The sequence below is a fragment of the Excalfactoria chinensis genome, chromosome 18 (assembly GCF_039878825.1).
Source record: "Excalfactoria chinensis isolate bCotChi1 chromosome 18, bCotChi1.hap2, whole genome shotgun sequence".
NCBI classification, from domain to species: domain Eukaryota; kingdom Metazoa; phylum Chordata; class Aves; order Galliformes; family Phasianidae; genus Excalfactoria; species Excalfactoria chinensis.
Window position 1 is genome coordinate 3,898,593 of NC_092842.1, and position 23,599 is coordinate 3,922,191.

The following is a 23,599-nucleotide window of genomic DNA, read 5'->3' on the forward strand; positions in this document are numbered from 1 at the left end:
TGGGAGTTGTAGTCCGGTGAGGGCGCCGCCTGGGGGGACGCGGTGGGAGCCGCGGCGCTGCTGTGTGTGCGGCTCAGGTGGGGCCTGCAGTGCTGCATTCGTGCTGCTTCATCCCCGATGGAAGATGGGTGAAAAACACATCGATTTCTGCTCACTGCTGCAAAAGAGGAGCTGTTGCTGCTGTGTCACAGAGCTCAGCCCTGCTCCTGTTTGCAGCCCTGGGGTGGGGGGAAGGAGCACCGAAACCTGCAATCAATTCCAAGCTGTGCATTTCGTGTTAGTGCTTTAATTGTTATCTTAATGTATTTGCAAAGCTTCACAGAGCTGGGTGTGCAGAGGAACCAGCAGATGTGCGGATGGATCCATTTGCTTCGCTGTGGTGGGCAAAAAGCTCAAGGAAAATGCTTGGGAACATCACCAGCATGCAGGTCAGACAGCTGAAGGAGGAAAAGAGCAGGTCGGCTCCATCTGTATAGGTAACATTATAATAGGGCACACGTGGGTTGTTTTGGGGGCTGCTGATGCTATTTTTTCTTCCTAGCATTTATGAAGGAACAAGCTGCAAACTCTCAATAGATGCTGTAGACAAATGTCTTGGAGCACCTTCTAAACCATTCTGAATGCTGCTTTTCCAGCAGAAGTTGATAGCTGCCCCTTTGTAGAGGTCACCACAAAGACTGAAAGGCATCAGACATTTAAAGAGCGGTGTCACCTTCCTCAATGGGTCAGAGCTGGTGTTTAGGGCACTTCATACCACAAGGGTCTTTGAGGCATTATAAGAAGAGCCATAAGAAGAAAGTTGCTTTATTCCTAGAAGTTGGCATAACCTGAAGTTTAAGCACTTGGTTCTCAGTTTACTGCTGATAAACTACCTGGCTGCATCGCTGTAATTGTATCCTGTAATACAATAGCTATGCTAATGAGCCTTGATGACTAATTAGCTTCACCTGAAGCTCCTGTGGTCCTTGGTGCTCTATTTAAAGTTGGCCCAAGGCTATGACTGCTTGAGGGAATTATGGAGGAAGTACTGACTTCCAACTCAGTCATACCCTTGTATGCCTATAGAGCTACTTGATTTTCCTCCAACATAGATACTGCTATCTTAGCATTAGTTATACCTTGTTGTTAATCTGTTTGCTTAGAAATCAATGGTCCTACTGCTAGCATTCAGCTTTTCCTAGCCTGACCTTACACCTGTTCCATCACTGCTGTTTGCTTTGATTGGGCCTCTGTTGAGCTGCCTCTGTGCTGTTTGCCTTCTTTGGATGCAGTGGCACCAGGATCTGGTTGTAAGGCTGCCTTGTTGGCTCTGTGATTCACCTGCTGGCTCTTCCTTTGCTTTTGGAGAAGCCCTGTTCTTGCTGCCTGCTGACATCAATGCTTATTGTCTCATTAATGCTTATAGGGACTTGACTTTTTTCCTTCCCTTGCACTCATCCCTATGAATCCACACCTGTCTCTAATGCTCCTGCTACATTAATGATATGTGATTGTGACAGTTTTTGTGATGCAGTGATATTGCTGGATTTTGCACAGATCTCTTAGAGAGATCAATGTTATCAGAACTCTTACAGAGGTTTAAAGAATGTGTTCTTGCTTCTTCAGCTTTGTAGTTGCACTCTGGAAGAAAGAAGTGTGTGCCTGCAGTGTTACTCCTATAAGAACTCGTTAATGTAATGGAGTCTGTTTAAGTGTTTCGGCAGCAGTTGTAGCCACGCAGCTCAGTCAGACCCAAACAGCACTGAAGATAGAGAGGCTCGATTTTCAACAAGCTCTAGATAACTTACACCTCCCATTGATGGAAATGGGAACTGCAGGCACTTAGAATCCCAGTCCTAAAAACCTTCCATTTTCTCTCCTGCAAGAACCGTAGCTGTAAGGATGTTAGGAACGCACAGGCCTTTTGATTCTGTTATACCTCCTGCCTGTGATTTACACAGCAGCCCATACAAGCTGTAGGAGAAAGACAGCTACGTGGTCACCCTTTAGGGAAATACTGAGGAGCAGCAATGGTTGTGAAAGAAGACAGAATTGTTGCCCTTGCAAAAATAACACGTTTAGTCATCTGAGAAAGAGGCAAAACCGCGGAATGCAATTAGCTGATGGTTCTCCCAGTCATCTGCAAACTGTTTCTTGGAAGTGCAGGTGTCGCATGGTTTCCATTCTTTCCTGTTAGAGCGATAAATGTTTGTCAATAGAGGAAAGAATATAAGTTCTGCAAAGGACTGGGGATAGGGTTAGTGCTGAGTGCGTCAGCATGGAGTATACTGGACAGCCAGTTTGTTTCTATTGCTATAGGCATTTTTATATCTTCATATACATTTTAGAGGTATTAAACAGGTGCTCAAATGCTATTATAGCTGAATGTTATATAGTCTGTTAGGAAAGAGGCCTGGATATGAATGTGAGTTCAAATGAGCAATAAAGCCGAGCTCTCTGCGCTTTCCACATCTGGTAAGGTGACACAAAAATAGTTCCTACCTTTTGAAACCGAGAGAAGCAAATTAGCCCTGTGGTGAAACAGTGTTAAACATAGTGTCTATGTTTCTATCCTTTGGGCCTGCCCTGCTAGTGGAGAAATACTGGGCAGGGATTTCTGAAGCAATAGAAGGATGAGTGGTTACAAATACCCCACTGATAATTTCGCTTTGGATTACTGTGTGCTACTTCTTCCATGTGCGTGAATGTAACCCTCCTACAGATAAAACAGACATGGAAAACAGAGTAATTCCACTGAGTACTATCAGCCTTGGAGGGCTGGTGAAACTTGACCCCGTTATTCATCGTTTCAATGGATAGTCTCCAAAAGGAGGAGGGAAAAAAAAGTACTCCATAGCTCCATATGCTTTTTTCTTCGAGGAGTTTGGTAGGTTTTGAGATACTGAAGTGAGAACGAGCTTATATCCTAGTGAAATGGGTGAGTAATAACACTGCAGGCTTCACAGGAAATGGTAGGCAACAGATTTTTTTAGTACCTCTGACAGGCACTGGGAAATTGAGATCACTGCTCTTGAAAATGGGAGTATGTGCAGCTTCAGCAGGGACTGCACAGCAGTTCTTCATTGGAGTTAAAATGAAAACGTGCAACTGCACAGTCCAGGCATGTTCTGTAAACTAGAAATGGCTGATTACCTGCAGGCCTGATCTGGTCCCTGGAACAAATTCATGTAGCCCAGCAAAAATGTGTCTGATATACAATGCAATCCAGCTCCTAAATAAAAAGCATTCCTACGGTCTGTCCCCTTATCTACCAAGAAATGTCACAGCTCCACTTAATCGTATAGAAGCATAATGCAGTTGTTGGGTCATCTCTTTATTGACAAGTACTTTCTGGGTCATTTTCCTGTCTTGACCTTTTAATTCTTAGAACTGTTTGATTTTCTGCCACTGTCAAAGAGAGAACCTTTGTATAGCCACCCCTGGGCATGGGCTATCTCAGCTTCTATGTCTTAAGGCGCTCTAAGGGAAGCCCCCAGGCTACATCAGAACATGTAACAGAGGAACATTAGACTCTTAGTTGTTTACATACTCGCTAACATGACCCTTCATAGACTTTTGCATGTTAAATACCAAGAACAATTAAGAAAAACCCTTAGATGATAGAAATAAGAAGACAATAAACAAAGCATACACAAAATAAATCAATTAACACCAAGCTACCCAGAGCTGTGGTCATTTCTACAACCCAATGCCTGTCCTTTATCTACCTGGTTAATACAGGGAGATGTCATGCATCTCTAGGATTGTGAAGCTGACCATCTTGTCACTGCAAAAAGTCCAGCTGGTAAATGCTGTAGCAGCGCGTGGTTACAGGAGCAAAAAGGATCAATATGCAAATTCATCTGAAAGACTCAACACGTTTTCTGTTCCACGTATGCATTCCATGTGATGGCACTTGAGCTTTAATGCTTAATGGGAGAGCGTTTCCTCTGTGTACGGGCAGCTGTGATAGTATAGAGGAGCGGGCATTACCATGACAGTCACTGATTGATATGGATGGTCATCTCCAGATTGATGACTGTAGAATCAGGACAGGATGAAAAGGCCCAAAGGAAAAATCAACACATATGGTTGCGTTGAAAACTGTTAGTGCTAACTGTATATCACCGGTTGTTGTGTTCAGCTTGCGATACTTTCACCTAGCAATCAATCCTGGGGCCCTTTAATGAGTCAAGCGGTCTTTATTGGCTCAGATAATAAGACTATTTATAAAGTAAATTATTTCAGGATGGATTCTCTGGAATGGCAATGAGTGGAAATGCATCTTTACCCTCACTAGGAGTAACATAAGGAACGACAGCCACAATGTTTTTTCACACAGAGGCCGTGTGTGTTGGACGTGGTTACAATTAAGTCACTGCGCACAGAAAACAGGTGCTGGCAGGGTGGTTCTGTGACAAACTCTCGTGATAATAAACAAATAAAGCACAGGTGGATGGACCTGCTCATAAAGTCATCTCGGTGTATGCGCAGAGCAGAGCTGCAAAAGTTGCTGCTTGTTTTCTTCCAGATTCTCGTGGCAGCCTCGCCAAGATGTGACCGCATCAAACAGACACGGGGCTGCTGGTTTGGGATTTTTAACCCTTGTTTTCAGAGTCACCAGAGATTCCCCCGGCCCATTTAAAAAGACAAAAACCAGAAAACTAACGCGGTTGGATACCATCTGCTCCCCCCACTTCAGCTGGTTAGTAATTACCCCTGCTCCAGCCCCGGACAGATGGTGCCCATCCCCTCCCAGGTCTCCCGAGGGACGGGACACCCCGCTCCCGTGTGCAAGGGACGAGAAACGGGGGTGTAGCGAGGCGAGGCGGTACGGGAGGAGGAACGGGGGTGATGCACGCCTTGCAGGGCCGCTCTCCCGGAGCAGGGGGCGCGGGAGGGTGCGGCTGGGTCCTCCAGCCCTCCAGAAGGAGCCGCTCCTGCCCGGGGAGCGGGGCTGGGCGGGTGTCCTCCCGGGGAAGATGGAGGCGGGCGGCCGGGAGCGGTGAGAGCCGCGGGGCGCGATGTGAGTGCCGGCGGGCAGGGGAAGGAAGGGGAGGGTGGGAGCGGGTTTTAGGAGGTGGGGTTTGGAAACCTCCGCGGGCTGCCGCTTTGCGATGACCCCGGGGGGAAGGAGGAGGAGGAAAGGGGGGATCGGCTCAGTGAATGAATGGGCGGCGGCGGCGGCTCCCCTGCTCCATGGCTGCTGGGCTGAGCCGCGCCGCTGCCTCCCTCTCCCTGCCGCGTTTTGTGTCAGGCTCGCCCCGCTCGGAGCTCCCCAGCCATGTTCAACCAGCAGCAGTTCCAGCAGCAGCTGCTGCAGCTCCAGCACCTCCTCCAGCAGCAGCAGCACCACCACCCCCCGGCGCAGCAGGGAGGCCGGTAAGCACCGCTACGCGAGGCCGGGGATCGCGGGCCTGTCCCGAGGGAACCGCTCTTCTCCGCCTCCGGCCGAAGCCTGGCTCCGCGCCTGCCCTCCCCCGGCGGGGAAGGCGACAAAGGGAAACGGGGGACGGCGGGCCGGGCCGGGGGGGGATGAAGGCCCGGAGGCGTTGGGGGGGACGAGGGGTGTCGGGCCGAGGGGCGGCGGCCCGGGCCGCGCTGTGGGGAGGCCGCGCCGCGGGGTGCCGGCCTGGAGGGGGGTGAGTGAGAGCCATCCCTGTGAGCGTTTAAACGGCACACGGCAGAGCCGAGGGATAAAGGGATGCTCCGAGGCAGAGGCCTCCCTTCACCTCCCCTCCCTCCCTGCTCGCGGGGGGGGGGGTTGTCCCTGGATAATGGAAAATGCCTTTTCTCTCAGAAATATACCCGTGCTCCTGGTTGAGCCGTGTGAAACAGGGACACGCACTTCGCTATTGTATTTAATTTTCTTTTTTACATTTATATTACACCGATTGAACTTCTGCTTTCTTTATTTTGTATTCCCTCCTATTCTCTCCCCCCCCCCCCCCGGTCTCCTGGTCAGGATGGGGTCATTTGTCACTGTTCAACTTACCTGTGCTGTGGTACCACAGCTGGGGCCGTGCCTGAATGGTTAAGGGGGGGGGATGGCATTTCTTTCCATTAAAAAATAAAGAACAAATGGTGTCTGGCAGCAATGAAGAGGCAGATAAGCAGGGGGTCCTAAAAAATACACAAGGGAGAAAGCAGCTGTGTGGGATGGAGCGGTTGTCCCCGATGAGCTGAGATTCATTGAACTCATAAAAAATGCTCTGAAATGATGTGTTTAATTGCAGTCGCTGGGCCCTGTGAAGCCTTACGCTGTGGAAATTCACAGCAATAGGGTGTGATTTCAAGAGGAAAGCAAATTTTCTGATTTAATAAGTTAGAAAAACGGCTTTGCAAAGCGTGTGGCTTTGAGGAAAATGAGAGAACCTTTCTGTTCTTGGAAGTATTAATCTCACTATATCTTTCTTTTATTTAAATCTCTAAAACTAACCCTTAACGTGCCATAATGAGGCTGATAGAGAAGTAGCACGGAATGCTCAGGTACCTCTCAGTGTATGATTTTTCCAGCACAAATTTCTTAGCTCTGAGACTGGGACAATGTAACACAGCAAGCGTGAAGATTCGCTGCTGTAAAATCTGTTGAGAGGTTGGGTTGTTATTTATTTTTTTTTGTCAACACGGTTATTTTGATCCATGTTTGTACCTCTTTACAGCCCTGACAGATTTAGCTGTGTCAGCATTCGTTTTTAGAGGAGGCCCTGACCTTGCTATTGCCTGCAGAAGTGATTGCCTGGAGAAATGCCTGCTGCTTCCCTCAGACTTTTGTCTCCTGCCTGCTCCACCCTCCTTGGGACCAGGGAGTCCTTCTCAGCACAATTCTTCCTCCTGGTGTTTTAAATGCAAAGGCTGTGCTTCATTTTATCGCCCTGTTCTTGCAGTTAGGGGGCACCATTGACAGTTATGACCTGTCTGGCTCAATGTGGGAGGTGTAGGTTTTGGAAAATGTTCTTTAAGCTGCTGAGAACTCCTTGTTTGTCCGAACTTTTGTTGTTGTTAAATGTAGCTGCTGATCTAGATGACTGGTTTTGACCGAAGAGCTGCTGCATAATGCTGTAGAACTGCAGTCAGCTCCTGGGTGTGTTTTTTTCATGCTGCTTGACAGGCTCTATGTGGGCTTGGTGCTGAGGAGGTCTCTCTGACCTCACGTTTCTTGATAGACAATCTGTCAGCTCTGGAAATTCCAGGAGAGTGAAAGAAAGAGGATCCAGTGTTGGTGTACGGTATCTTTTCATGCATGTATATGAGCATTTCGACTCTTTGCTGCTCTGTTGTATACTTGTCAGGTGCCTGAAAATTAGGGGTATGGTTTTGATTGGATTCTTATGAGTAATACCTTCTTTTCCAGTGGTTTGCCGCCACCACCGCAACAGCAACAGATGCTGAGCTTACGGGCAACAAATCAACCATCCCTACTCAATGCCAATCCTATGCTTCAGCGGGCCTTACTCATGCAACAGATGCAAGGTACTGTCGTTATGGGAGACGCTTACTGCAGTTATTTAATCATTCTTCATGGGTTGAAACCACAGTATGGCTGTTTCTTCCTTAACCATTGCAGTCCTTGCATTTGGCATTTTTGCTTGTTGTCTTTTTCCCCTTCAAATCTGTACGTATTACACATCATGGAAGTTCTTCACTTGGTGAAAATCCCACGTTCCTGAATGTTCACAATTGAGGATAGCACTAGAAGCTACCAGGTTAATAATTAATGCTAAATACATACATTGGAAAACGATTTTCTCACAGAATTGGTGGAAAGAGCATTTTTCATCAATATATTTAGGAAAATAGTGGTTGTTTTTTTTCCTAAATCAGCTTATCTCGTTATGGGGACTTAATTTATTTCATCGTTTGTTATGTATAGGCTAACCTTGTTTGCAGAAATAGGTGCTTGTCTTTGCCCAAGCTTGGTGGAGTGCAGATAAATAAAGGATATTGTGGTGAAAAGTGATTTAGGTTTCAATTGTTGTGTGCAATTTTGATGCCCTGAAATGGCTGCCATTTGTATGGAGTGTAGTGTCACTGCTTTGCCATCATTGTGTTTCCAAAAGTCGATTTATTTGGTACGTTTTCAAAACAAGTTTATGAAGCTGCCTTAATAATAGCATTGCTAACGTAAAGATAGGAAAATAAAAACAGAGCTTTTTTCCCTAATATCTTACACTGGCAGCTGTTTTCAGCACAGAGGATCAGTACCTGGGACAGTTTTCAAGTGCCAACTTTAGATGAATGCCTTGAATTTTTGTCTTATGTATGAATTGTGCCCATATGTGTAGACAATAGGTTTATTCTGCATATTGTTAACTTGCCCTTTTGTTCTCTTGCCCATTTAATAGAGGGCTCTCTAGTGACTCCAGTGGGCTCTCTGTAGATCTCTGTCAGGTTGTAGGGAAACTCACAGTAATATAAAACAAATCATACTCTGAATGTATATCCAGATTGAAGTGCATGTTTGTGGCAGAGGAAAAGAAGTTTGACCAAGAGCCAGTCATTCTCCTTTCAAATACATTGGTGTTTGCATAGCCCGGCTTTTTCTCTAAAGCAAAATCTCTTACTGGGAAGTTGTATTTAAATAGCATGCCAAAGACCTGAGGCAAATTAGATATGAGAACAGGAGAAGGCTTATTAATGAGTGCTTGGCAGCACTTGGATTTGGTGTTGTTCCTCTCTCTTTTCAACTCTACATGCTGAGTTGAGTTCTGACTTGCCTTTCAGTGGCTTCACCAGCTAGCTGTGGGTAGTGTGTAGTACAGATGTGGTGCTCAGTCTGGTCCTTCTTAGAGATCTGATTTTTTTTTTTGTCATTTCAGGTTTGGGTTACGTGTAAGAATATCTAATGCTGTAGTAGTTCTGAACCTGGGAGACACTGGGATGAATAATTCATTGTATGTGGCTTCAGCAGTAGGAATAGGGAAAAATAAATACTTCACTTGAAATATACGTGTAGTTCTTAAAGGATGTAAAGCAAGAGCAGGAGCTGAATTCTTGCCTTATTGTCTTTTTAAGTGCCTCTATGTATTTTTACAGTAAGAGATCATTTATGCTAAGCAGTAAGAGATTAGATTAGTTCTGAAGGCAAATGTGAGGAAATGCTTCCTGTTGTGTTCCAGGCTTTCAACAGTGTAGCTTGACTTCAGATTTTGTGTGCCTCTCTCCAAACTTCTCTGGCTTGTTTTAACAGCTGCTACACAGCCAGAGTATGCAGTAATTTAAGCGAGAAGTAAAAAGTTGCAGTGTCAGTCCAGGTTCTCAGGATGGTAGGCAGATTCTGAGGGTGCAGCTGAGACATCTGTGTGCTTCCATTCCCTCACCGCTGAAATGGGGTTAGCAAGGACCAGCTTTGTTAGGAACTCTTGAGGCTTAGTAGTCTGTGGATGCTGAGAAGCACTGTTCAGAAAGCAGAGCATTATAATTGGAAATGGCAGCTTCTCAAGTGTCCGCGTTCAGGTTGACACATTGAGCTTGTGTGATAACTGGATGGCGGAGAAGACTGAAATCTCCTGTTTGAAAAGTCTGGTGTTGTTTTCAATGAAATGCTGTTGCTGGCCCATGTTAAATAGCAGCCACGCCATGGTGTGAGCTGTCAGCTGCACAAACGTGGGATGAATTTTCCTTTTTTACTGAGAAATTCAGTAAGACGGTACCTTGCTTTGATGCAAACATAAGTACTAGTGTGCTCAGATCAGATAATTGCTCTAATGATCTTAGCCTGCAGGGACAATTATAATTACATGGCTCAATATATAGTAATAGTTGCTATCACATCAACTTGTTCAATGGGGACTAAAAAGGGTAAAGCACAGAGCAGTCATACAGCACCCAGGGAAAGACACTGTCTTGTGTGGATGAGCCCTTCCCTTCTCCCTGCTGTGTTTGTGGGGGTAAGATTTTCTCTCTCTCTTGTGTGCTGCAGTGTGCTGATGGGCTCTGTGTTTGCATTTGTAGGAAACCTGCGTGGATTTAACATGACAGCCCCAGCACTGCAGCAGTTTTTCCCTCAGGCTACGAGGCATTCCCTCCTGGGGCCACCACCTGTTGGGGTCTCATTAAAGCCCACTCGTCTGGGCTTCCCCAACCTTCCCTTCCAGCGGCAGAACCGGATGTTTCGCAAGGTGGGCTCAAAACTTCAGCTCGTTTTGGAGTTCAGTGCTCCTTTTGCACTTAGAGCAGTTGACTGAACTGTAGATAAAGAAGAAAGAGAAAGGAGAGAGCTTTACAACGAAAAATAAGTTTGCACCATGCTATTGGCAAAGAAATGGAGAAACGAGTCCGTCCCTAAGGTTTCTTGTTGTCTGTGTTTACGTTTAGGATGCAAAGATTTCTTGTCTGTATCAGGACAGATAATTTCTCATAGCTGAACCGTTTAAGCTTAAAAGAAGAGGAGACTTTGGAAGTGGCTCTCAGATTAATTGATCAGCGTTCCCTCCTCTTCGGTTAGCGTTTGCATATCTGTTTCTGCTTTGTCAAAAAGCTGTTCTGGATAAGGTAGATTTCCATAGTTGGGCTGTGCCTTCTCCTGAGACACTCTGCCTGTTGCAGGACTTCCAGAGGCTCCCTGACAGGAAGCGGGAGCTGGATGCAGGTTCTTCATCTCACATGCATGGTGATGAGAAAATAGAATTTAGAGGGGGGTTGGAGCAGAACAACTCCCTGTCCGCAGGTAAGAGTGAGCCTATAGTGAAACAAATGCTTCTAGATGATAAACTTCTTTTGGCTATTCCTGCAGCAAAGACCAGAGACAGCTGTAGTCTTACCTTTCTCTCTAACTGCAAGTACCAAAATTAACTGCCACAGCTTTTGGTGCTTTTAAAATATCCAGGTAAAAAGTGTATTTGTGTTATAAGCCTGTCCCGTATCCCTTGCATGGAAGGCTCCCAAAGGTACCCTGACAATGAGCTTCTTTTAAGATGATGGAAGAAAAAACAAACTGGTTTGAAATTCAAGCTTCCATGTGGCTTTGAGCATGCTGAACTGAATGTCTCACAGAGTAAAACACCTGAGACAGAACCAGTTGCAATCAACGTGCTGAGGAAAAGTTGGGTTAAGCGAGTACTGCAGCTGTCAGAATAGAAGCTGGCACTGAATCTCATAAAATATCCTCACTTCTGTATTGTGATTGAAAAATGCATAACCTGAAAACGCAGGCACGTGGTGAGGTTATGGCCAGTGTATATGTGAAAATTACCCGATGAGATGGTGGTTATCAGATGGCCATGTCACCTGGTTAATGTGCCATGGTCTGTGCTCTTGTCACCTTGGTATAGGAAAAGGACTCACTTAGTAGACGTAAGCATAGATTTCTTACTGGACCACACCTCTTACAATCACAGCTGCAATAAAATTCCAATCTCTTAGGTCGTTATTAATTTCTTTTGTTATTCAACCTTATCGCTCTGGTTCTCAAGTTCAGAGTAAGCGAGTGTGTATTATTATTTGCTCTATAATAGTTTTATGGTCATTGGCCATTCACGTAGGGGACGTACTTAGGGTGGCACGGTCTGCTTTGCTGAGGAAATCTTCTGTGTTTCTGCAGAGCCAAGAACTCCAGCAGAATCTGTACTGAACGCTGAGCCTGCAGCAAAAAGACTGAAGAGGTATTTATTGAATGTGGTATTGAAATAGTTACTGGCTTTAGCATTATTGTCTAATTTTCTTTTCCTGCAATTAGGGCAGTACTGTACTGGTCTGATGTCTGGCATCTAGGAGGTATTTCAAAGGATCGTGAACAGCTCAGGAAATCTGGTGATGCTTACTGAGATCCAGGGTGTTTGTAGGGGTTTCTGTTGTAGGTGACACAAGGATAGGAATGCAAAAGAAATGTGTTATGCAAGTGTGCAACCAAGTCATGCTTGCTCCTGTGTTCTCTTGCCAGAATTATTGTAAGAAGCACAGTGAGCTTTACCATTCTGAGCTATTTCTCTTAATTTTCTTGCCGAAGTGCCATAAGGGGAAATGAGCAGCCAGGTATCAGCAGAAAGGAAAGACTTTGGGATGTGCTAGGTTATGGCAGGTGTAAGAGAACATAGGTTTCTTTTGAGGAATGGGAACGGGAAGGGAATTAGTATCCTTTCTGCTAAGATTCTCTTGCCAGTACCCCTGTCTGTTGGGTAAAAATAAAGAAGGGCAATCCTATTATCTGCAAGGGCTGCGTAGCATGCAAGCAAGCTGGCCATTGCAGGCCTGTCTTGGCACCTCCTGCATTCCAGAGGGTGCAGGAAGAAGCAGACAAGGCTGTATTGCCATCTAGTGGGAAGGCATGTAACAGAGCTCCTCATGCCATCTGTACAGTGCTGTACCTCTTCCAGAGCTGTCACTGTTAGTTATTGCAGGGGGAGAACGGGAAGGAGTGAATAAAGATTTCTGGAGGCACTGAATTGAGAATTCTCCGACATATGTTAATGACTATGAGTCAGGGCTCCTGGGTCCTCTTATCTTCTCTGTTAACAATTCACTGCGTGGTTCTGGACAAGTTTCTTCACCTCTCTGGTTTCCCATCTGTAGATTAGAGATTAATGGTTAGCTTCAGGGAGAACGTTCCAAGATCACTTTGATGTTCCGATATTACTTTCATTGTGTAAAACATTAAAGGGTGATAAATATTATGTGAGCAGAGACCATTGTGAATTATGGACTGTGAACTAGCAAGAGAGTGCATAAATTCAGTTTAGGCTAAGTCAAATGCTTTTTGAGCATATGTTTTGTTAATCTGTTTGCTGTTGTTAATTACATTAATATTTAGTAGGTAACAATCAAAGTCCTGTTACAGGCAAGTATCAAGTCTGAGGAATGACAGATCTCAGTGCAGCAAACCTGCTATTGGGAACATCCTTTCCAAAGCAGAAGCTGAGCAGTGCCAGATCTATGTCTTATGGCTGCTATTTGGTTGGAATATTTGACTCCTTAGCTTTGTTTGAAGTGTCTGTTTACTTTTAATGAACAGGTGATGGGTCTCTGAGAAGCACAGTTTACTGTTCTAATGTTGCCTTTCACAGATGAGGATAGGTCTGCCCCACTTCGTGCCACACTTTTATTTCTTGTTTCATCATTCCATTTTCCATTGGCCAGGAATACCAGCCTCCTTCTTCACTTCAGGTTTTTCCCACTTCTGCTTTTTCTCTTATGTGCCATCTGTATGCCTGGAACAGCATCCTCATTCTGGTGTGGAAAACACTTATCTTCAAATCCTCCTTGAACACCCAGTTCTTCTAGCATGGCCTGACAAGTATCTATATAACACCATTTCCTTCTTGGCTCCTGCTTGCGATGGCTTTTGCTCCTCTAGATTGCTCCCTAGACTTTCAGTTTAAACTGCAAACCCTTGCCCTGGAGTGCTGGCACCATCTGTGTGTGGTATAGCGTTGAGCCTGTTGGCAGTACTTGACAAATAATGTTAATGCCAGCCACTCTTGTTTTTCTTCATGCTTGCACTGCCCAAACTCTGCTGCATATTTATAGCTGTGTAACCCAGTTACATTATCACTTATCAATCTGATAAATTATGTGATACTTGTGCATTTTGATCGCGGGATTCAGTACCTGCACCGTCTGAATTCTTGTCTGTGCAGAATGTGTTGCTCCCTGTTGGCATAAGGATGCTGGCAGGTGGGATATTGGGCTGGCCTGAAGGAGAAGGCATTCAAACCACGGTGAACGTATTATCTTTATGGGGAAAAAATAGAGGCTAGAGAAAGATGTTGTAAAGTACACTCTGTGCTCTCTGCAAGTCAGCTTAGTTTTTTTTTTCTCAGCGACCTCCTCAGGATCTTTTTTCTCCTTAGCAGATCAGTAGCACCAAAGCAAACAAAGCAAAATTGTTTGATGCTTGTCTCAAAGAGCTCCACTTCCCCCAAAAGCAGAACTGTAGGGAATCTGGAATTAAACACTATTGAAACAAATAGAGCAGGTAGTTATGATAAAATCCCAGAGAAATATAATGGAGAAACTGTTCAGTTCTGACATCCCCTCATGCACAAGAGCAACCTGGAGTGATGTCCAGGTACTGCAGGTTGCCAATCAGGAAAGGAATGAGCTCTCAGAGCTCTTACTAAGAATATTGCCTGTATGAGCTTATTTCCCTGCAGGCCTCACATGGAAGAGGGCAGTGATTCAGAGAATCAGCTCTGACTTTCTTGTCCAGATTACTTGGCTGCTGCTTCTGAATCTGTTCTAGAATGCCGTTCTCCATTGTTTTCATTCATTTCTGCTGAATCTCTGCCTGCAATACACATCCAGTAGCTTTCTGATTTGGGGGTTTTAGTGGTGAGTGTGATAGCCTGGATTCCAGCCTATGCCTTTGTCTTTTGAATCTCTTGGTCTATAACATTGCAAATAAGGTTGTTTTCTTGATATCTTTTAAGTGTGACTGAAGAGTCTGCATTAGAGAATGCAGCAGGCAGCAAGGAAGAGTTGAGCACCCATGTCCAAGCTGATGGTGAGTTCCTGGGCACCATGATTTGTATTTTTAGGACACTCCCTGCCTGAGCTGCATTTAACATTCAGCACCTCCAGATCCTGTGAGTCTTCAGAAATGTCCTCCCCCACATAAAGGGTGGGGAAAGGAGGAGAAGATGTAGGAACCAGATCCAAACATAGTCCCCTAAAAGCTGTTGCTGTTGCCTAGCAAATGCAAATGATGAGAAGAGTTTCCCCTTTAACAGAGCTTATTTGGAAACAGGTTTGTAAGCTGGGCTTATGGCCAGCAGCATTGTGAGGAAAGCTCCCTGACTTCATTCACCTGCTGCTTTGTATTTGCTGCTTTTTTTTTTGCTTTTTTTTTTTCTCTCTTGTGGCTATTTTGATTAAAGGCAGCTGAAAAGACTCTCTGTCCCTAGGTACAAATAATGTAAAGCAGTACGCAGCTGAAAGTCTCTCTAAAGAGAGGAAATTCTCTGAGGAACCAAAGGCTCCTGAGGTGAGTAGATGCTGTTCCATGCAGGCTGGGATGGTACAGAACATAAAACCTCCCACTCCATCTCAGAGATGCCCGTTGCCACTGGGAACCAGATGGCACCCACGTCTGGAGCTCTGTCTCCTGCTGTAAGCTGTTGTCCCTGGCAATGAGGCATAATATGTCTGCAATCATTGTGCAGTCTGCTCTGACTTGCTGCTTCTGTGCCTCTGCTAGCCTTTACCTCACCTACTGCTGCCTGTTTGTGAATGCTGGGGTCTGCTAAGACTTCAGTACTTGGGTGGAAATATGAATAGAAAGAACCATTAAAAAAATATCTGTATTAAAGGGACATAGCTAAAAATACACCTTTCGTTGCTGAAGAATAGATGTGGAAAAAAATGGGGTGATGGTAGTAGATGTGCACCTGCTATGAAACTTGCCATTGCAGCAGACATGAGCAGGTAGTGGGAGTCTATGCTTCGGAAAGGCATCTTGGAAAGAGTGAGACATGGGCGAAGCTAGCAACATGAGAGCTTTTACATGGAATACCTGGCCCTTGTGCTACATGTTAAACCAGATCTTTTGTTGTTTAAATCTGCAAAAAAAGATGAACCCATTGTATGAATCAGACTCACGACTTCCTTTGCTGGAGACATTTGTGGCTTGGTCATGTGATTAATTCTGTCATCCTGCCCTTGTATGAATTTCTTCCTCTGTCAGATGTGATTCTGAGCTTCCTTTTGTTCTGTGGGGAAGCATGAGCTGATGGTGTCCCTTACCAAGGAACCAAACAATGTTTGTCCTCTGTAAGTGGATCGTACACTGTACTGAGGCTGAAGAAACAACCAGTGGTAGTTTCTAGGCCTGGTACTATGACACAGGGATTTGTGATCTAGCAGTGCTGGGAGAGGAAGCATATTGTGAGAATCTTATCAGTCTCCTGTGGATTCTAGCTTAAGTGCACTTTCTAAAGGGGTGGAGAGCTTAGGGCACATCTAAAACACAAGCGTTTTAGTGTTTTCAACTGAGAATTTTGACTTAATATTGACTCCTTCTTTTGGCAGGTGTTGAGCTCTGGAGGTTCACTGAAAGTGACTATCCAGCAGAGCAGCGAGAGCAGAGCTATCAGTACAACGGCTCTGAAACCAGGGCAGTGGACCTGTGAGATGGGCACAGCTGATCCCAGCCCTGAATCAGCCCTTAAATTCTACTGTTACATCTGCAAGACCAACTGCTGCAATCAGCAGGTATAAATCTAAAGGTCTGACTGGGATGGATGGTCAGGAGAAGTGAATTGGATGGCCAGCTGGGGAGGTGCATCACAGGGTTTGTAAGCCAAAGGAGCATAAGAACAATAATGATAAGCGTGCAGATAAAGCAAACCCCTTCTGAGGAGCTGGCAAGCAAGCTGCTAGAGAACAAGTGTGGGTGGATCCCCAGGCAGCCGTGGTCTTAAGCTTTTATACCATTTCATTGTTATACTGCATTTAAGAGAATGGAAAGTGTAGCTCATGCCTATTATTATTCTGTATTTTGAATATTTTTAAATGGATCTTTCTCTTAACCTTTTCTTAGAATTTCCAAACCCACATGGCTGGAATTCAGCACCAGCAGCGACTTGGGGAGATTCAGCACATGAGCAATGTTTGTTTTGTTTCACTACTGCCTATGGTGAAGGAACAGAAGTTGCTGGCGGAGAAAGATGGGTGAGCGTTGGTTGATGTAGCGAACACAATCTCAGCAAGGTTCTACGTGAGTCCCAAAATTCCTCAGTGCACAAGGGTGCCCCTGTGCTCCAGGGTAACATACAAAGCCCCTCTTGTTTCAGAGACCTTAGCCTGTTTCTTGCATCTTCCTTCCTGATAAAGGATATTACTGTCAACTTTGACCTGGTATATAGTTCTTAATACAGCAGATCAAATTGGAGAGTTGTTTTAACTGGTGCCTCTCTGTTAGCGTGGGCTATATTCCCTAGGTAAGGGGCTGGAAAACAGAAAATATAAATCCAAGCATTTAAAGTTGGTGATATTGAGGAAGATCATGCTGAAACAAATTGCACATTGCAATGTTCCTTGGGGAGTGTAAAAAGTTATGACTTACAGATGTTTCTGTTGTCATTCAGAGAGACCCAGCAGCGGTGGTGTAACACTTGTCAGATACACTTCATGGGGGATCTGATCAAACATCGCAGGACCCAAGAGCACAAGGTAATAAACATAGCACAGATTTCTCCTTTGCACTGACCTTTTGTGAAGGTTGAGTTTGTGTCTAGCATCTCCTCCTCCCCAAGCAGCAAGAGGGGAAGGTGATGGGAGAGATGCACAAAGTTCTGCTGGTAACGCTCTCATTGGGGGCACTGCCATGCTGCCTGTGATCACTGGTGTAGGGTTGAAGTTCCAGCTGTCATACTATGTTGGTATGGCTTGAAGCACCTCTGGTTCAATTCCCGACTTCCTAAATAAGCATGGTCTACTTCACTCACCTGACCAATGGAATGAAGGAATTGATGGGCAGCCTCTAAGTTTTTGAGCTAAAGTTTAGGCAGGCCACTATATTTATTGTGTTTGTATTTGGTTCCTAGGGAAAAATCACAAGAAGACCTTCTATAAAACACACTTGTTTTGCTATGCATGTTTTCCATCATTTTCACAGATAGGAGCCCTTTCTCCTGAAAATGAGACTTTTTTTTGTGGTTTGCCTGTTTTAGACACAGGGCTGTGACTGTTTTACCCAAGATTAAGCTGTATTTCATCAGAGTGGTGCCTCTTGTGACTAACTGGTCTTCTCCTCCCTCTCTCTTTAGCTGGCCAAACGCTCACTTCGTCCTTTCTGCACTGTCTGCAGCCGCCATTTCAAGACCCCTCGCAAGTTTGTGGAGCATATGAAGTCCCCTGAGCATAAACAGAAAGCCAAAGAGGTAATACTGCCTGAGTAGAGAGCCACCCAGCACTGGAGGCAGCTACACTGCAGATCAAGTTAGCTTTCAGCTTCCCTGACTACTGCAGGAATAAAGGGAAGGCATGCAGTTCTTTAAACCCAGTTTTTAAAGAAATTGTGTGAAAAAGGGACAGGAAGTGGATGTGTCTGCAAGCAAGATAGCTTTGTGCCACTCTTGCAGTCCCATCTACTCATCAGATGCGATCTGTTCAGAGCCTGGGGTCTTCTGTGCTTAGATGGAGAGTGCAGAGTTGATCTTCCTTTTCTGTACCTGACAGGTGAGACTGGGAGAGAAGGAACTGGGCAGCCCTGAAGATTCAGAGGAGTTGATCACAGTGGATGCTGTTGGCTGTTTTGAAGACGATGAAGAGGAGGAAGAGGAGGAGGAAGAAGAGGAGGGAACTGGTGAGGGGGAAGACCTTGATGTAGTGCTGGTAGAGAATGAAGATTCTGCTGCCAAGCAGGTATGCCATGCAAATGAGGAGTGATCTGTCTGAGAATCTGCTGTGGGCTTGTGTGACTTTGGTTGTTCTTGTTTGCTTGAGCTCAGGGTTTAGAGTCTGGTACCACCCTGCAGCAGGAGGGTGAGGGCCCTGGAGTTCTCCCAGGGCACAGGACAGTGCAAAAGAGAATCAAACACTACGTGTGGATGCAGAAGGGTATTTCTGTTGTAGTTCCTACTGATGCCTTCAAACATTACCTTGTTGTTGAGGAGCATAAACTGTGTTTTTTTTCAAGGGAACAAATTTCTATCAAAGACATTGACATAGTCTCTTTGAATAGCCCAGCAGCAGCTTGGTCTCATGGCAAACATATGTGTGGAGGTTTATCTTGATAAATACAGTTTTCCCAGTAAAGAGCTGTTACCAAGAGGAGGTACACGGCTAACCTACTTCAGGCTCAGAATGTAAGGGATGCTTTTAACCCTTGCCATGAAGTGGTGTCTGACATTGGGTGTCTAGCCCTAGCCAGATGTTATGCAGCTCCACCTCTGGTATATGAATCCTCTGTTTTGCTTCAAAGTTCACCAGAAAAATGGAAGGGAATTGACATATCTATGTTAGGCACTAATGCTCTTTTGGTTTCCAGACTGGGCTGAAGGAAGTGTCTTTGGAGGATTACAAAGGAAGTGAGAAGTATTGTCCAGATACAGCCTATGGTAAGCAAACACAGAAGCACTAAGGCCCACTGAATGTTCTCCGGCTGCGTGCCATGAGAGAGGATGGTCCCTATCTGCTGCTGTTACAAATTCTTTGGCTATATTGCTTCAGCTTCTGCATCAGACTGTTGCAGGTCACTGCTGTGTGGAGAAGGGACCAAGTTACTCTAAGCTGATGATGAGGGATGTGGTGGATGTTTGTCAGCTGCCTTTCCCTTTGAGGAAGAAGTGGTGTGAGCCAGATATCTTATCAAGGCAGGGAACAAAGCAAATGGGATAGGAGTACTGAAGAAACTAGGTAGAAAATGAGGGATACTCTGGAAAAATGGAGCCTAAAAGCATATTGATGAGGACACTTTCCAGCAGAAATGCAGCCTATATGGAGATACTGAACAGTACTGACGGCATCGAGCTCTCTGCTAGAGCCCAAACCGTGCGTGTTTCCTCTGCTTCAGAACCCCCACATTCTACTTAGTGGTTATTCAGACACGTTGCTGGGCTGGTGGGCAGCATCGCCTCCAGATGGCTCCCTCTTGTCCCCACCTTGTAAGTGACTCTGACTTCAAACCTCCAACGGCCACTTGTATTGTGCAGAGGGCAGCTCTGTGGAGGCCGTTTTGTGCCCGAGGAGAGTGCTGTTTACACCAATCCCCCATATCGCTGTAACCTTCCACTGTCGTGTGGCAGATGGAATAATGATTCATGCTGTGAATGTTCTCTGCGTGTTCCTCTTGCGCGCCTGCTGTCTTCTGCTTGGTTTGATCCCGTTGCATTAGATCACATGTTCTCTGTAGTTTTCCATTGTATTCCTTTCTTTTTTTCCCCCTTAATGCTATGTGTAGTTTCTTTGCTCTGGCAGCCACATTTCTCTCTGAATATCAAGCACACAACCATCCCATGGTAAGACAAGATATTCAGCAAGTCGTCTTGCAAACCCCTCATTAACAGAAGCAAAGCTTTCCAATTTCCTTTCTTCTTCCCTCCTTCCTTTGTTTAATTTCCCTTTTAACATACTTTCATTATTTTGAGTTCCATTCAATGTGATCTGTGATTTCCCTTCCCCTCCCGTTTCACAGGCCTGGATTTTCTGGTCCCCGTCGCAGGTTACCTCTGCAGGCTGTGTCACAAATTCTACCATAGCGACTCTGCTGCCCGGCTCGCACACTGCAAGTCCCTGATGCATTTTGAGAACTTTCAGGTTAGACCCTTTGGCGATTGCATGGCCTGGCATTTGTTACTACCCCTGTGCGTGTCTCTTCAGTGAATCCACCACGTTAGTTGTCTCGTCTTCAGTTCATTTCCATCACCCTTGGTGTCCGTTGTGTCACAGCTTTCTCCTGATGTGCTCCGTGCTTGTCTCCCGTCACCCCTTTAGATCTAAAACCAGCCCAGTCCTGCTTCCCAGCTACTGCTACTGTCATCTTGTTGCCCGTTTCTGGTTGGAAGTCTTCCTCAGAGTGTCTGATCTGTTTGCTGAACCTGTAGAGTCTGTTGTTCAGTCTAAGCCTCTTCTTTTCTCTGTTAGACAGATCACAGGTGGGTCAAAATGGGGAAAGAGTAAAACAGAAAGAAGCTATTCTTTTAAAAGAGAGCTGGTGCCTATGCATCTTTCCATGCAGTACAACCGTGAGCGCAGGAACAGCTCCCTTAGCCAAAGTTTCGGGTGTGATTCATCCATGCAGGAGCCTGGTAAAATCAGATGTTCACCTTAGAAATCTGGAACTGTAACAGCACAGTGCTCTGAGATATGGAAGCTACGAGCTGAAAGAGTCCATTTGGTCCCCAGGGTCAGCCTGAAACACGAGGTCCATCATTCTGTCTGCAGTGCTTCCCTAGAAACTCCTCAGCATAAATCTCTACCAGCTGATGCTGTTCTTTTGCTTGACTGGTTTCACCTGAGGAAGCAGCATTGCCACTTGTTGCTTCGTATCAGGAAGCTTTCCCTGCTGGGCTGTCTTGGAAGGTGCCTCCATTGTTCTGTCCTTGTGGGTTTGCAAGGGGCCTGGATTAGTACCTTGAGGTAGGTGTGCAGGACTTGCGCTGGCTCTGCCCTCTCCTTTGCTTAGCGCTGCCCATGTAGGAGAGCAGTACTCCATCACCCTGGAAAGAGGGGAGGCTCCCATGCTGACTTTACCTGCCGGCTCACAAAACCTGTTTTCTGACCGTAGATGTATCCAGATATTGTTGCATCTTAGAGTTTTCCTGCTAGTCTTTCAGACAGGTTGTTCCCAATCAATCATTGTGTCCTTCAGCAAGGGTTGGGGTTGCTGCAGAAGCCAGCACTTAGAGCTGTGGATTCGGAATGGCAAATAGCAGGAGAAGCAGCTGTTCTTTGGGGGTTGCTCATCCTCTCCTGCAGCTATTCATTTCTGGAATGAAGGAATTGGCCTTGCAGCTTTCTTGGCTTATTTTAGATCAGCGTGGAGTGAAGCTGCAGCAGCAGTGACTACACCTTCTGTCTGGCCCATTTAAAAGCTGAAATCAGATACTCTTCAAATGGACACTGGAGTGACTTAGGAATTATTTGTGGCTGAAGTCCAACCTGAAATGTCTGCAGGCTGACAGCTGTGCTGCTGGGCTGCGTCACAATCTGAATGAAATCATTTCCAGTTTCAGAGTATTCTCTGATATCAGAGCAGGCTCACGAAGGATCTCAAAGCAGAGAACTGTCTGCTGGTGAGACGGTTCACAGCTTCGCTCTGGAAACAAACTGGCACGCTTGTGCCTGGTTAAATTTGGGTACAGCGCTATTACTTGACTCACTAACTTTGCTCCAGCGCATTACAATATTACACATATCCCACCATTTGAGAACAGGGAAAGAACAAGCCTGTGATGTACTAAAGTCAAATGTAGAGCTGTCTGTCTGCTGTGCTCTAATTCCATGCTGCAGGTTGCAGCACCACTGCTTAGACAGTGGCGAAAGCCAACGTGCTCAAAATAATCCTGTTGAATTGCGAGGACTAATGGTAGTGCCAGAACGAGGCACCTTGTGGCAGAAGGATGAAAGGGAGCTGATGGTAAAGGGAGCTGCTGTGGAGAGGAGCTCTGAGTCACTCTGTTATATCGTACTGCATCTGGGACTTGAAAGAGCAGCTTCCTGCTGCATGTCGGCTGCACAGCATCACCATTATTCTGAAATCCGGTCTTGAAAATGGCCAGTAGCCATTTTAATCTCCTTACAGACCTCTACTGGTTTAGCATGGTAGCTAATGTAAATGAGTCATTTGACTGAGTGTGTGCCAAGCTTTATTCTGGAGATCACCTCAGTTCCTTGTAAGATGAGGATACTTGAGATCTTAGGATTCCTGTGAGCAGCTTTGCAGGGTTTATATCAGCAGAATGAACAATCGTAAGCTTTCACCTTAAGTCTGGCTGTGGTTGTTAAACATTAAACCACTCCTCTCTAGGTGAGGGCAGGGCATAGCCTGGTGTGTACAGAGTGCGCGTCCAGCGTTAGGTCCTGGCAGCAGCTGGAGCAAGAGCTGTTGCTTGTACTGTTGTATCTACAAAGTCCTGAGTCTGACTGAGATCAAGTTAACAGACATGAGTTTGTCTCAGGAGCCACAGGTGTGCCATGCGCTCACTCAGCACTGAGTAATTACATCTTTAATATCACTGCTTTTTCTCACAGGAGCTGACCTTTCCCTGCTTGAAAGCCTCTGCAGCCAGGCCAGGAGACGGGCTCAGTCAGGTTGTGCCCTTGCAGAGTCTAGCTGCCGCTCACCGTTGGTTTTGTACAGGATTTCCTGGACCAGCTGCTGCTCGCTGCAGTGACACTGTCTGGCTGGACTGGTCTCTCACGGTGGTTTGTTTGTGTTTGCAGAGATACAAGGTAGCAAGGCATCGTGCCGCAGCTGCCTGTCCGGAGGCTCCCTTGCATTCCCAGAGCTCCAGCTCCCAATTGCTAGATGATCAGGAACAGCCTCCTGCTACATCAGAAGATACCGGCAAGAAGATGAATGCCAACCACGGGATAGACAAGGAGGGTACAGAGCTGTCAGCACTGCAAGAACAAGCTTTGAGGTCTCCAGAGGGTAAGGGCAAGCTGGCCACCTCTGTGGCAGAGAGCAAAAGCCTAGCCAGCATGACTGATGTGTGTGGAATCGTGGCTGTAGAAGAAAGCCTACAGGAGAGCAAATCCACGGCGAGTTGCCCGCTCCCCGAAGAGAGCAGCGCCGCGGGGGAGTTGCTGGGACACGCTGTGTATGAGGAGGAGGAGGAAGCCAATGCAGCCAGGCAAGGGGAAGGCACAGACTACTGCCAGGATCCAGGGAGCGGAGGGGAGCTGGGACAGAAAGAGGCATCACATGTAGGCCAGGAGGCAGCAGCAGAGCCCTCCTCCCTAGCCAAAGGTGAGACCGCCAGTCTTACCTCTGCTGGGTGCAGACGCTCTTCTAGGCGCAAACCCAGATAGAGTGGCCTTAAAGGGAGAGCCCTTCACACACGATATTTGCTGGAAATGTTTATTTTCGGAGTCTTTTAATAGAGCAAAAACCTTCAACTTTACCGCTGTTTTTATTTTAAGAATAAAACAAGCCTGGCTTTAGCGTGTCTAATATGGGAATGGTGTTGGTTATTACTTGTATAGTTTGGATACTGCAGTTATGTGGAAAGACTGCTTT

General features: G+C 45.9%; 1 protein-coding gene across 9 annotated transcripts; it reads left to right on the plus strand.

Moving 5' to 3' along the window:
- Nucleotides 1-96: 96 nt before the first annotated feature.
- On the plus strand, nt 97-23,537 carry CIZ1 (CDKN1A interacting zinc finger protein 1). Of its 9 annotated transcripts, XM_072352973.1 has the most exons (17): nt 97-476; nt 4,511-4,684; nt 5,237-5,361; nt 7,334-7,452; nt 9,934-10,100; nt 10,528-10,648; nt 11,522-11,582; nt 14,346-14,419; nt 14,820-14,899; nt 15,943-16,125; nt 16,454-16,584; nt 17,001-17,085; nt 17,682-17,795; nt 18,094-18,279; nt 18,905-18,974; nt 20,051-20,172; nt 22,801-23,537. In XM_072352973.1, the coding sequence occupies exons 3-17, from the start codon at nt 5,264-5,266 to the stop codon at nt 23,389-23,391; spliced, it is 2,202 nt and encodes a 733-aa protein (XP_072209074.1). In that variant the 5' UTR covers nt 97-476; nt 4,511-4,684; nt 5,237-5,263; the 3' UTR covers nt 23,392-23,537. The 9 variants fall into 9 exon arrangements, with proteins under 9 accessions (XP_072209074.1, XP_072209075.1, XP_072209078.1 ...); XM_072352974.1 differs by lacking the exons at nt 97-476; nt 4,511-4,684 and adding an exon at nt 4,751-4,810; XM_072352976.1 differs by lacking the exons at nt 97-476; nt 4,511-4,684 and adding an exon at nt 4,822-5,005 and having other exon boundaries at nt 20,078-20,172.
- The last annotated feature ends 62 nt before the right edge of the window (nt 23,538-23,599 follow it).